General features: G+C 49.0%; 1 protein-coding gene across 1 annotated transcript in view; it reads left to right on the top strand.

Annotated features, from left to right (window-relative positions):
• The window catches only part of GABBR1 (gamma-aminobutyric acid type B receptor subunit 1), a 105,195-nt gene extending 100,410 nt beyond the window's left edge, over positions 1-4,785 (top strand). Inside the window, exons 22-23 of the mRNA XM_018564178.1 lie at positions 2,020-2,163; positions 4,064-4,785. Coding sequence (XP_018419680.1) covers positions 2,020-2,163; positions 4,064-4,291 — 372 coding nt within the window. The 3' untranslated portion in view covers positions 4,292-4,785. The remainder of the gene's footprint in view (positions 1-2,019; positions 2,164-4,063) is intronic.
• The last annotated feature ends 9,725 nt before the right edge of the window (positions 4,786-14,510 follow it).

Here is a 14,510-nt window from a genome sequence, read left to right as displayed (position 1 = left end):
CACTCACCTCATAGTTCTAGCCAACCTGTGACAATGAGACTGTCACAGGTCGGCTCAGAAGATCGGGAGGTGAGCAAACACATACCGGCGTTCGCTCACTTCTCGATCCTATCACGGCTCTCTGTCGTGACAGGGGAGGGGCCGGATTCCCCCCTCCCCGCTCTGAGGACGGGGGAGGGGGCGGGTACAGTTGGCTCTGCCTCTAGATAGGCAGAGCCAGCTGTCACTCACGCAGCTGGGCGGATCTCGACATCGATGTCGGGATCCGCTCCGGCGTCTCAGTATATAGGGAGCTGTAGCTCGCGGTATACTGAGCTTAGGGTGATGGGAGGACACTACTTTGTGTCCTCCCGTTACCCTAAGGAGAACTATGGGGAAAAGCCTTAACCCCATAGTTCTCCTTTAGAGAAAGATAAAGCCGTGTGTACCACCTTCCCCAACATCACTGCCACACTATATGCTATACGTTTGTGGACACCAGACCATCACAACGATATGAGCTTGTTTGACATCCCATTTTAAAGCTGTGAGCATTAATATGGAGTTCTCCCCTTTGCCCGTCTCTCCTTTGCAGCTAGAACAACCTCCACTCTTCTGGGAAGGCTTTCCACAAGTTTTTGGAATGGGCCTGTTAGAATTTGTGCCCATTCATCATAAAAATAAAAGCTTTTGTGTAGTAGGTAGTGATGTTGGAAGAACGGGCTCACAATTGGCATTCCAATTCATCCCAAAGGTGTTCAGTAGGGTTGAGGTCAAGCCTCTGTGTAGGCACTAGAGTTCCTCCACACCCGACTCATCATGCCATGCCTTTATGGAGCTGGCTTTGTACACAGGGGTACAGTCATGGTGGTACAGAAAAGGGTCTTCACCAAACTGTTACCACAAGGGTGGAAGTACCCTTCACCGGAAGTACCCTTCACCGGAACTCAATAGTCTAGAGGGCTGTCCACATACTGTTAGCCTTATGGCATATATTTCCCTTTTTGTTCAATAGCGATACATTAATGGATCTTTTTCCATACTCAGCCATGAATGTTCTGGAGTAAAGCCACTATCTAAGTTCAGTGGCTGGTATGCAGATCCTCTGACCTCTGTGTTTTTTGTCTTAAACTGATTGATACATCCCACATATCTAGCCAATGTGTTTTTTCCCTTTCTTTGGAGGGATTTCCTCTTACTTCCTGTTGCGGCTATCAGACAGGAAGTGAAGGGAAATCTCCCCAATGGCAAAAAAAAAAAAAAAAGCTGACAGGTGATATAACCTTCTCTTGTTTTAGCCAAAACTCTAAAAATAAAGTTGAAAGGAATATACAGATGCATTATATATATAGATATATATATATATATAAATAATATAGCGTGTGTGTGTATGTATATATATATAATTTTTTTGAATCTGCCTTGAATGTAGCTATAGCGCAGGATCCTATTTTTAATTAGTCCGGAGCACCCAATTAAAGTTGTTTATGCTAAACGAGGGAACTGAATACTTGCTGTTCCCTCGGAATAACAGAGAGTCGTGATTACTGACTTATAAAGGGCTTAACCCCTCTGGTAACATTGAAACGCATACGAAGGGATACTTGCGCAGATCTTTTACAGGCTGCAGCTGCCATGGCGATGACTTATTAGCTTTTACCTATATAAAGTAAATAAATAAGTGTGTTTCATCGCTCCGCAGGGATCCTTGTAGCCAGGAAACCAGCAGGGAGGTCAGAGGTCGGCCGGCGCCCAGTATGCGTCAGTGCTATATATAAACGCGGCGCAGTGTACCGTGCTAGCACAGTTCTAACTTAAAGGGGAACTATCGTCTTTGTCACGTTTTAAAGGTATACACATGAACGTGTTCCGCTGATAGCAGAACCCAATCACTACGATCTCGTATCAGTTTAACGTGTTCAAAAGTTGTCTTCAATCTTATTACATATTTTAGGTTGGTGACAGGGTCTCTTTAATATCCCAAGAAAGTTGGGGTTTGTCTGCGTTTGGTTCATTTGGGATCTTTATGTTGTTGCGCAGATGAGAAGACTTATCACCAGGGGCGAGTGGCAGTCCGAGCAGCAGGACACTCTGAAGACAGGATCGTCCACAAACAATAATGAGGAGGAGAAATCACGTCTGCTGGAGCGGGAGAACCAGGAGCTGGGCAGGATTATCGCTGAGGTGAGTGTCACTGTCCGACGAACAGAGTATGACAGGAAGTGAGAGATAGAGAAGGAGCAGAGTCCTCCAACGAACAGAGTATGACAGGAAGTGAGAGATAGAGAAGGAGCAGAGTCCTCCAACGAACAGAGTATGACAGGTGACAGGAGATGAGAGATAGAGAAGGAGCAGAGTCCTCCAGCAGAACAGAGTATGACAGGAAGTGAGAGATAGAGAAGGAGCAGAGTCCTCCACAGAACAGAGTATGACTGGAGATGAGAGATAGAGAAGGAGCAGAGTCCTCCAGCAGAACAGAGTATGACAGGAGATGAGAGATAGAGAAGGAGCAGAGTCATCCAGCAGAGCAGAGTATGACAGGAGATGAGAGATAGAGAAGGAGCAGAGTCATCCAGCAGAGCAGAGTATGACAGGAGATGAGAGATAGAGAAGGAGCAGAGTCATCCAGCAGAGCAGAGTATGACAGGAGATGAGAGATAGAGAAGGAGCAGAGTCATCCAGCAGAGCAGAGTATGACAGGAGATGAGAGATAGAGAAGGAGCAGAGTCATCCAGCAGAGCAGAGTATGACAGGAGATGAGAGATAGAGAAGGAGCAGAGTCATCCAGCAGAGCAGAGTATGACAGGAGATGAGAGATAGAGAAGGAGCAGAGTCATCCAGCAGAGCAGAGTATGACAGGAGATGAGAGATAGAGAAGGAGCAGAGTCATCCAGCAGAGCAGAGTATGACAGGAGATGAGAGATAGAGAAGGAGCAGAGTCATCCAGCAGAGCAGAGTATGACAGGAGATGAGAGATAGAGAAGGAGCAGAGTCATCCAGCAGAGCAGAGTATGACAGGAGATGAGAGATAGAGAAGGAGCAGAGTCATCCAGCAGAGCAGAGTATGACAGGAGATGAGAGATAGAGAAGGAGCAGAGTCATCCAGCAGAGCAGAGTATGACAGGAGATGAGAGATAGAGAAGGAGCAGAGTCATCCAGCAGAGCAGAGTATGACAGGAGATGAGAGATAGAGAAGGAGCAGAGTCATCCAGCAGAGCAGAGTATGACAGGAGATGAGAGATAGAGAAGGAGCAGAGTCATCCAGCAGAGCAGAGTATGACAGGAGATGAGAGATAGAGAAGGAGCAGAGTCATCCAGCAGAGCAGAGTATGACAGGAGATGAGAGATAGAGAAGGAGCAGAGTCATCCAGCAGAGCAGAGTATGACAGGAGATGAGAGATAGAGAAGGAGCAGAGTCATCCAGCAGAGCAGAGTATGACAGGAGATGAGAGATAGAGAAGGAGCAGAGTCATCCAGCAGAGCAGAGTATGACAGGAGATGAGAGATAGAGAAGGAGCAGAGTCATCCAGCAGAGCAGAGTATGACAGGAGATGAGAGATAGAGAAGGAGCAGAGTCATCCAGCAGAGCAGAGTATGACAGGAGATGAGAGATAGAGAAGGAGCAGAGTCATCCAGCAGAGCAGAGTATGACAGGAGATGAGAGATAGAGAAGGAGCAGAGTCATCCAGCAGAGCAGAGTATGACAGGAGATGAGAGATAGAGAAGGAGCAGAGTCATCCAGCAGAGCAGAGTATGACAGGAGATGAGAGATAGAGAAGGAGCAGAGTCCTCCAGCAGAACAGAGTATGACAGGAGAAGAACGATAGTGAAGTCCTCCAACATCCATGAATGTGTCTGGAGATGAGAAATAGTGGAGGAGCAGAGTCCTCCAGCAGAAGAGTCTGTCATCAGAGGTCTGTCCAATAGTGGAAGCAATGCAATGCCCCGGCAGCACACAATCCTCAGAGGATCCAGTCACAGAGGTCAGAAACATGTCACTCCTCTCTCTCTCTCAGACTTTATTCTGCCCTTTCTCTTTCTGTTGACTTATAATACCTCTCCGCCCCCTTTTCTTCACATCCAGAAAGAAGAGCGGGTCATGGATCTGCGCCAGCAGTTGCGCTCTCGCAGGAAGCAGTCTGTGACGCCCCGGGAGAACTGCTCTGACAATCACTTCCCCAACTCCTCGGGGGCGGTCTCTTCTCTGTATCAGCCCGGCCTCCCTCTTGCTCGGTGTTTGGTCGCTGAGGGAGGCGATAAGCTGGGGAGGAACAGCTGTGACGGGAGCATGGTCCACCTTCTGTACAAGTAGAGGAGTCACGCCCAGAAGGAGCCAGGACGCTCTCTTTTACTGCATAGCTGTCAGTGTCACTGTGTGGCCTCACTCTTCCAGAATGTGTCTTCCCAATCCCGTTTTTCTATGTATCACCTTTATACGTCCGTCTCCCATCGACCTCCCTTCTTTCCTCTCATCCTCGCCCGATCTATTTTTCCTGCGTCTCTTGGCGTTCTCCTCCGTCTTTGGAATTCGGATCTCATATTGTAATCTCATATAATCTTCGGCACCTTAAAATTCATATCGGCCACCAGAGCCCTCCCATTCAAGCACAGATCCCCCGCCTCCGATGGAAGCCACACTTGTGAAGCCTTGAAACCATCCCCCTACCATGTGGCTCCTCCCCCTGCGGGGAACAGTCATGATCTTCTGCCACCTGGAGTAATCTGCACCCACTGCACTTACAATATGTTTTCTAAACTGTGATTGGCTATCGCAATAAATAAACCAGAGATGATTTTTATTGTTCAGTCCCTGCTCAGTGTGTCTTCAGTTACCTGGAAAAAAAAGCGCGATGGCGTCTTAATCGATGATCTAATGGGGGAGGGGGTAACCAAACTGCGGCCCTCCAGCTGTGGTGGAACTACAAATCCCATGAGGCATTGCAAGATTCTCACAGACATGACTCCCGGAGAGAGATGCATCATGGGATTTGTAGTTCCACCACAGCTGGAGGGCCGGAGTTTGGCTACCCCTGGTCTAATGTATTTCAGGGCTGGAAAGGAAGCCAATCACAATTGGGTTTCTATAGGAATCTGGATCTTCAGTCTTTGGTTTTTGGGTTTAGATATCAAACATTTAAATGTCTCTCTTATTTGCTAGCAGTGGCGTCTAGCAGGTGGGGCCAGTGATGTAAGAGAAGGCGGGGTCCGTCGATAGCAGAGGAGGCGGGAAAGCGGGGACGGAACAGGAGTCGGGGCCCGGCGACCACAGAGGCGCTGACAGGTAAGAGATCTCAGACCCTGCAGAGCCCACTATAGAGAGTCTATGGTGGGCTCTGCAGGGTCACTCTCCGCTGGGGCATAACTAGCAATCACGGGGCCCCATACAAAATTTTGCTTGCTCTGGTTACGCCCCTGTTTGCTAGGTCTGGCACCTTAGATAAAATAAATATGGTACAGCAAAAGGTGAGCACCTCCGAATTGGACTTGACTGCTCACATTTTGCTTTACCATAGGTGCTTTTCAATATCCTGTATATAAGGCCCTTTTGGGTCATCATGTTCTGTGCCTGCTTGTTAGACGTGTGCGATTCGTTTGCTTCACAATCAAAATTTGCACAAATTTTCTGACATTTCTGTTTCCGAATTTCGGATCCCATCCGAATTTAGTTCAAAAACGAAACTGAATCGGACATGTGACTTTTCTGACCAATCAGATGTGGTGTTCGATTTAATGCATCCGAAGGGGTCTGAACACGAATTTCCGTTACATATAGTTTATGGCTTTCTTGTCGCCGTAACGAAAATTCCCGTTCGGTATATACGTGTAATACTTAGGCCTCGCTCACACCAGATGCAGTGCGTTCCGGCCCTGATTCTGGCCAGAACGCACTGCATGGCATTGCCGCCGGCTCACTTTTTTTGTGGGGCAGGAGGGGGCGTGGTGGTCCATTGAAGTGAATGGCACTGTAGCCAAGCCCTCCAGCCGCAATGCAATCGGCCACACGGGATCGCAAGGCACATTATGCCTGTGGTCCGGTCCGATCAAAATGCTGCAAGCACTATTTTGCAGGCATAAAAAAGTGAGCCGGCCACAATGCAAGGCAGTGCATTTTGGCCAGGATCGGGCCGGAACGCACTGCATCTGGTGTGAACGAGGCCTAAAGCTGAGGCTCCCAGACCCGAATGGCATTCAGAATTCGAATTTCCAAATGGCATTCAGGAGCTCCCGAATGCCATTCAGGTCTGGGAGCCTCAGCTTTAGTAATATATGTATATGGCTCCCCGACCCGAATGGAATTTGGGAGCTCCAGAATGCAATTCGGAAATTCGAATCCTGAATGCCATTCAGGTCTAAGAGATTCAGCTTTAGTATCAATATCTGCAGGCCCGGCGCTACCGCAAGGCAAGTCAGGCGGCCGCCTGAGGGCGCTGCAGGGTGAGGGCGGAAAAAACAGGGCATTTTGACAAGTACTTGTCAAAATGCCCCGATGTTTGCGCTATGGTTTTTTGTTTTTTTCACTTACCTTCGGCGCGGGAGAGCAGCGGCGAGTCAGCGCTGGTCCGGTGGGGTCCTAATTTAGCTGGCCGGCGACTGCCTGAGGTGCCGCGCAAAAATGCACCTGCTCCCTAACAGTATGTTTGTTTGTAAACAGTATGTTTATGTTTTTTCCCCCACTTTCCTTCGGTGCGGGAGAGCAGCTTGTAGATGGGAATCAAGGACCTGTTTGGTAACAACAAGATCAAAGGTTTTTTTCTGGTCAACCAATCAGCTTCTTCCACATTTTGGTGAATGAGGAAAATGGGTATATCAAGGAGAGACTGAAATGGGAGAAGGAGAGAAAGGAAGAGGGAGAGAGAGATGGTATAGAGAAGGGTACTCACGGGGAATCTTCATTAATTTACTTTATTTTATCATTACTCTGTTGGACTGTTCCCGTCCATCTGCCTTTTGTTGGATTAAACGCTACTCTCTGGAAAAGAGCTGAGGTGTCTGGATTTTCACAACGCATATAAATATAAATACATACATTTGGGTAGATATATATTTATACTTCCCGACATATAGACACTTACGTGTCTAATGCTTGTATTACATGATGCTTTCTGGTATGCGCCCCAATTCTTTTCTTTTCCCAACTTTTTCTACTTTACATGAATTGTCATGGCATCATGTGATCATACAGGCCGCACTCCGCTCTAGTTGTTTTTTTTTTTTTGCTTGAATCACAACAAACTTTATTGTTCGTTATCTGTTGAGTCTTCTCCGACTTATGGGGGTTTCTGTGGGCCAACATTTTTCGATCTTGTAGTTGTTTCATGTTGTGGCTGGTGTCGGCATTCATGGTGTCTATGCATCGTGTTCTTTGGTGGCCTACATGACCGCACTAACTTCCATTCGTATAAGTCAGGTTGGAGTTTAGACGTGAGCCATAGACATTGGCCATGCAGTCAGCATCTGAAATATTTCGAGTTGATCTATAACGAGCGATTCCTTCCACTTAACAGAATTAAAGTGACGTCACCAGAGGCCGGTCACCCTAATTACGGGATGCATTATTTACACATTCATATGGATTAGCATAGCTCAGCTTATTGTACCCACAACGCACATTAACGGCCCCGCGCACATTATCATAACTTTATCTACCGGCCACGCTGACTCATGCCTGCAAAATACTGAGCTTGTGAGTCACGCCGCCTCGGCTCAGGGCTCCGCCACACACACACACACACACTGGAGATGGGATTACACAGAGTGCTAATTGGGGTTTTCGAGCTTAATGACGTTTTGACTAATAACATTTTCAGAACTGTATTCATGCGAAGTGGCTACAAATGTGTTCCGTGCACCGGCCGAAGGGTGAGTCACAGGGGGCCCTGACCTGTCCCCGGGAGGTGGAACAGGTAGGACCACTTCTCAGTGCTGTAGGAATGTTGACCTATTGTAACCAACAATGCAATTATAGGATTACATAGAAATCCTTCAACAAACAGGAGCCCGGCCGAGCACATGGATACGCGGTGACGCTGTCATTAAAGGGACACTCCAACCAAAACTGAAAAAGATGATTTGAAATGCATACAGAGGACACAGACTACACGCTCAGAGCTTCGGTTTTGAATCGTGATGTAGCTGTAGTACGATGCTGCCGGTCATCAGTACAGCCCTGACCTGGGGACCCTTTACCTCAGGGGCTGTCAGCTCAGAACATATAGGGGACTCTCAACTGTGGCTGCTGATATCACAAAAGGTTGCTCATAATATTCAGTTTAATGCTCAATGTACTGCTGCAGACGACTGTCAGAGAGTAGGCAGAGACAGACATGCTACAGGAGGTGGTCAGAGACTGCAGACAGGTTACAGGAGATGGTCAGAGACAGCAGACCGGCTACAGGAGATGGTTCTAGACTGCAGACAGGCAACAGGAGGTGGTCAGAGACTGCAGACAGGTTACAGGAGATGGTCAGAGACTGCAGACAGGCAACAGGAGGTGGTCAGAGACTGCAGACAGACTACCGGGGATGGTCAGAGACTGCAGACAGGCAACAGGAGATGGTCAGAGACTGCAGACAGGCCACAGGAGATGGTCAGAGACTGCAGACAGGTTACAGTAGACGGTCAGAGACTGCAGACAGGTTACAGGAGATGGTCAGAGACTGCAGACAGGCTAGAGGAGATGGTCAGGGGCTTCAGACAGGCTGCAGGAGATGGTCAGAGACTGCAGACCTACTACAGGTGATGGTCAGAGACTTTCATGCAGTATTGCAGTCTGCTGTAGCACTGAGGGGAGAGTACGCTATTGGCATGTCAGCAGCAGTATTGCAGCATTGTCAGCTCTGTCCTGGAAATGAAATTATTTGCTTGAAAGTGGTCCGATCAACTGATAAAAATGACATGATTTTATTTATGTATTTATTCGGCAATTAGGATGTATGCCGTTGTGGAACGATTCACGTTTATAAAGGAAATTAACAGAGTTATTCACAGAAGGGTGAAGAGTTTGGAGAAGGGAACAATCTCTAGGACAACATGGACTGGAAACGTCTCCAATTCAGCTCACTTTCCAGTTCAGTTATGTTGTCCTAGATGCCCATTAGGTGCCCATTGGTGCCCATTAGGTAGATGGTGATCTAGCAGTAGCTCTCAGAGCTGATGCTAGTAGATCAGGAAGGGGGGGGGGGGAATGGCGTCCCCTTTATTCCATTTTGGTATATTTATTTAGCTGTGCACACATGATTACCTATCAGCCCGAGACTGCTGAGCCGAGCTCCCTGACACCTTTCTGGTGGATACTGGTGGTTGAAGTGCTGCTTTGTATTACATCAAAGAATATTAGTTTACACAGCCTGCTGCAAAATACAGCAATGTGAGCCAGGGGAGAGAGCGGGGAGGGACAGCCAGGAGAGCGAGAAGAGACAGCCAGGAGAGCGAGGAGAGCGAGGAGAGACAGCCAGGAAAGACAGCAAGGAGAGCGAGGAGAGACAGCCACGAGAGACAGCCAGGAGAGCGTGGAGAGACAGCCAGGAGAGCAAGGAGAGCGAGGAGAGACAGCCAGGAGAGCGAGGAGAGACAGCCAGGAGAGCGAGGAGAGACAGCCAGGAGAGCGAGGAGAGACAGCCAGGAGAGACAGCCAGGAGAGCGAGGAGAGACAGCCACGAGAGACAGCCAGGAGAGCGTGGAGAGACAGCCAGGAGAGCAAGGGGAGCGAGGAGAGACAGCCAGGAGAGCGAGGAGAGACAGCCAGGAGAGCGAATGGAGACAGCCAGGAGAGCGAGGAGAGACAGCCAGGAGAGCGAGGAGAGACAGCCAGGAGAGAAAATGAGGAATGACAGCCAGGAGGATGAGCAAGGAGAGACAGCCAGGAGAGCGAGGAGAGACAGCCTAGTGTAGTTTCTCTTCTGCTCTTCAATAGGTTCATTCATAAGAACAGAGTGAATGGGGGAAAATGCTGCATTATGGCCATTAGATGGCGCTGAGGAGCATAGGGCATAAAGACATGTTAGTGAAAAGATACAATGTTACAATTCAAGAGACCGTTGTAGTGAATGAGCGTGTAAATGTAACCGTTGATACAACGGGTAATGCTAAAGAGACAGCAGAGACATTTCCTGTGGTCTTCCTCCAGCTGACCTTTCCCATTACTGACTCGCCTAGCCCAGTTCTGCACTGTGTTTTTCAATGTGGAGGTGGCCATCTTGGTAGGGGCAGGGCTCCTACCTACCTGCTTATTCATGTCAGAGCCTCTAGCAAGGAGAATAGAGAGCAGTACAGTGGTGACATCACCAAATTTCATTTCCAATCTCCTGAGATTAGCAGTCAGAGGCAGCAGTGCCTGAGATCTCACCCTGCAGATATACAGCTATACAGAACAGAAGTGCCTAGGCACGCTCATCTACCAGGAAGTGCACTGGCATTTTTTTTAGGAGGAATCCCAAATGAAATGTACATTTCTCGGCGTACTTCTTAACCCCTTCCTGCTGGCCGTGCACATAAATGTGGCAGCTCAGAGGTGGGCAATATTCCATGATGCCACATAGATGCATTGATCACGAACCGTTAGTTAGCGGTCTCAGAGATCCTTGCTGCACTCCTTACCCGAATTCCCTATGGATACACCAACGGGTGCTCAGAATGACTGTGGATTGGTCAGCGCCACCAACTGATAGTAGAAATAGTCGAAATATGTCACCAGCACATCAGACCGGTCATTAGAGCAAATAAACCTCCATTTATTGACGTATGCTGTCTCTCATTTGCAAGCGCTTTCGGGGCCACGCAGGGTCCCCTTTATCAGGCTCATCTCTGAGGCTCATCCCCTGAATGAAGAGCTCATCCCCTTCATCATCTCTGAGGCTCATCCCCTGAATGAAGAGCTCATTCCCTTCATCATCTCTGAGGCTCATCCCCTGAATGAAGAGCTCATTCCCTTCATCATCTCTGAGGCTCATCCCCTGAATGAAGAGCTTATCCCCTTCATCATCTCTGAGGCTCATCCCCTGAATGAAGAGCTCATCCCCTTCATCATCTCTGAGGCTCATCCCCTGAATGACAAGCTCATTCCCTTCATCATCTCTGAGGCTCATCCCCTGAATGACAAGCTCATTCCCTTCATCATCTCTGAGGCTCATCCCCTGAATGACGAGCTCATTCCCTTCATCATCTCTGAGGCTCATCCCCTGAATGAAGAGCTCATCCCTTTCATCATCTCTGAGGCCCATCCCCTGAATGAAGAGCTCATTCCCTTCATCATCTCTGAGGCTCATCCCCTGAATGAAGAGCTCATCCCCTTCATCATCTCTGAGGCTCATCCCCTGAATGACAAGCTCATTCCCTTCATCATCTCTGAGGCTCATCCCCTGAATGACAAGCTCATTCCCTTCATCATCTCTGAGGCTCATCCCCTGAATGACGAGCTCATTCCCTTCATCATCTCTGAGGCTCATCCCCTGAATGAAGAGCTCCTCCCCTTCATCATCTCTGAGCCTCATCGCCTGAATGAAGAGCTCATTCCCTTCATCATCTCTGAGGCTCATCCCCTGAATGAAGAGCTCATCCCTTTCATCATTTCTGAGGCTCATCCCCTGAATGAAGAGCTCATCCCTTTCATTATCTCTGTGCCTCAGATGATGAAGGGATGAGCCCTTCATTCAGGGGATGAGGTACAGAGATAAAGAAAGGGATGAGCTCTTCATTCAGGGGATGAGGCACAGAGATGATGAAGGGATGAGCCCTTCATTCAGGGGATCTGTGCCTCATCCCCTGAATGAAGAGCTCACCTCCTTCATCATCTCTGAGGCTCATCCCCTGAATGAAGAGCTCTTTCCCTTCATCATCTCTGAGGCTCATCCCCTGAATGAAGAGCTCATTCCCTTCATCATCTCTGAGGCTTATCCCCTGAATGAAGAGCTCATTCCCTTCATCATCTCTGAGACTCATCCCCTGAATGAAGAGCTCATCCCTTTCATCATCTCTGAGGCTTATCCCCTGAATGAAGGGCTCATCCCTTTCATCATCTCTGAGACTCATCCCCTGAATGAAGAGCTCATCCCTTTCATCATCTCTGAGGCTTATCCCCTGAATGAAGGGCTCATCCCTTTCATCATCTCTGAGGCTTATCCCCTGAATGAAGGGCTCATCCCTTTCATGATCTCTGTACCTGTTGAAGCGTACCGTGTGTGGCCCCGAAAGCGCTTGAAAATGAGAGACAGCATTTGTCAATAAATGGGTGTCACAGTGATCACGTGATCGGAAGCCTGTCCTGTCCTACTGACTCTCAATCACCTGATCACTGTGACAGCCAATCACATGATCAGAAGCCCCATGAAACCCTCCCCTTCATTCTGGCATTCTTTCTCCAGTGGAGAGGAATTAAGAATAATCCACATTTGTAAATGTTCCGTGTGATTTGAGGTCCGCTGTACACGGGAACATCATTATGTGCTTGTTACATTTCTGCCATCTGAGAATTAAACATTTTCATTATTTGATGGGTCCTCCACAAAGGTTCTCATCTCCAATCTGCTCACTCTATCCCCCCGGGAACATAATACCGTCATTATCAGACTGCGCTCAGTGGGAACAATGGTTGCGTCTAATTTTACAAATGGAAAAATGATTAAAACACAGGAGGGAGACCTTCTGTCCTTGGCTGAAGAGCTGACGTTTTATGACCAAGTGGTCTTGAGTGGTGTATGTCTTTCCTGATCATCATAAGGGGCTCCAGAGCTGCCTCTTTGCAGCCCCTACAAATCTACATGCACCTCAGCTATGGCTGCATGTCATTTCTGCAGCCCCTGCAAGTCTACATGCACCTCAGCTAAGGCTGCATGGCCTTTCCGCAGCCCCTATAAGTCTACATGCACCTCAGCTATGGCTGCATGTCATTTCTGCAGCCCCTGCAAGTCTACATGCACCTCAGCTAAGGCTGCATGGCCTTTCCGCAGCCCCTACAAGTCTACATGCACCTCAGCTAAGGCTGCATGGCATTTCTGCAGCCACTACAAGTCTACATGCACCTCAGCTAAGGCTGCATGGCCTTTCCGCAGCCCCTACAAGTCTACATGCACCTCAGCTAAGGCTGCATGGCCTTTCTGCAGCCCCTACAAGTCTACATGCACCTCAGCTAAGGCTGCATGGCCTTTCTGCAGCCCCTACAAGTCTACATGTACCTCAGCTAAGGCTGCATGGCATTTCCGCAGCCACTACAAGTTCAGCCCCTACAAGTCTACATGCACCTCAGCTAAGGCTGCATGGCCTTTCCGCAGCCCCTACAAGTCTACATGCACCTCAGCTAAGGCTGCATGGCCTTTCCTCAGCCCCTACAAGTCTACATGCACCTCAGCTAAGGCTGCATGGCCTTTCCGCAGCCCCTACAAGTCTACATGCACCTCAGCTAAGGCTGCATGGCCTTTCTGCAGCCCCTACAAGTCTACATGCACCTCAGCTAAGGCTACATGGCATTTCTGCAGCCCCTACAAGTCTACATGCACCTCAGATAAGGCTGCATGGCATTTCCGCAGCCACTACAAGTCTACATGCACCTCAGCTAAGGCTGCATGGCATTTCCGCAGCCACTACAAGTCTACATGCACCTCAGCTAAGGCTGCATGGCCTTTCCGCAGCCACTACAAGTCTACATGCACCTCAGCTAAGGCTGCATGTCATTTCTGCAGCCCCTGCAAGTCTACATGCACCTCAGCTAAGGCTGCATGGCATTTCTGCAGCCCCTGCAAGTCTACATGCACCTCAGCTAAGGCTGCATGGCCTTTCTGCAGCCACTACAAGTCTACATGCACCTCAGCTAAGGCTGCATGGCCTTTCTGCAGCCCCTACAAGTCTACATGCACCTCAGCTAAGGCTGCATGGCCTTTCTGCAGCCACTACAAGTCTACATGCACCTCAGCTAAGGCTGCATGGCATTTCTTGGGGCATATTTTCTGAGGTTTACAACAGTGGACCGCGCCTGCGTAATGTGTGTTGAAATGGCAGCTTGTAGTCTCCGTCACTGGGTGACAACACAGGAGAACATTTGGGAGTATAGGGGGCCTATAGGGAGGGCCTTTACCCCATTTCACGGCGATATGAAATCATCTTACATTCATTAAACAGTTTTTGCTTTTACAGTGCTACCTCGGGTTCACGAACGCTTCTGTCCGCGAACAATTCACGGTTCACGAAAAGGAGGTTCGGCAAAATTTAGCTTCCGTTCACGAACTCCGCATCGGGTGATGAACACGACCGCAGACATCTTCCCCGCTCTGACACATGGTCGTGGCTTCCTCTAGTCAGTGGCGTCACGCGGGGGGTGCGGCCCGCACCCGGGTGACACCATTGGAGGGGTGACACCAAAATGACTCACAGTCATTTTGGTGTCACCCCCCTCTGAAAAGTCGGGCGCTCGGTCATGGACCGAACGCCTGACAGTATCAGGAGAGAGGAGAGGACCTGGCGGCATACCTTATCAGAATACTGCCGCACGTGCGGGATGACGTCATCGCGCACGCGTGTGGTGACGTCACGCGCAGTGACGT

This window comes from Nanorana parkeri, unplaced genomic scaffold (assembly GCF_000935625.1).
Source record: "Nanorana parkeri isolate BGI_ZX_2015 unplaced genomic scaffold, ASM93562v1 scaffold731, whole genome shotgun sequence".
NCBI lineage: Eukaryota > Metazoa > Chordata > Amphibia > Anura > Dicroglossidae > Nanorana > Nanorana parkeri.
This window is presented reverse-complemented; position numbering and strand designations above follow the sequence as displayed.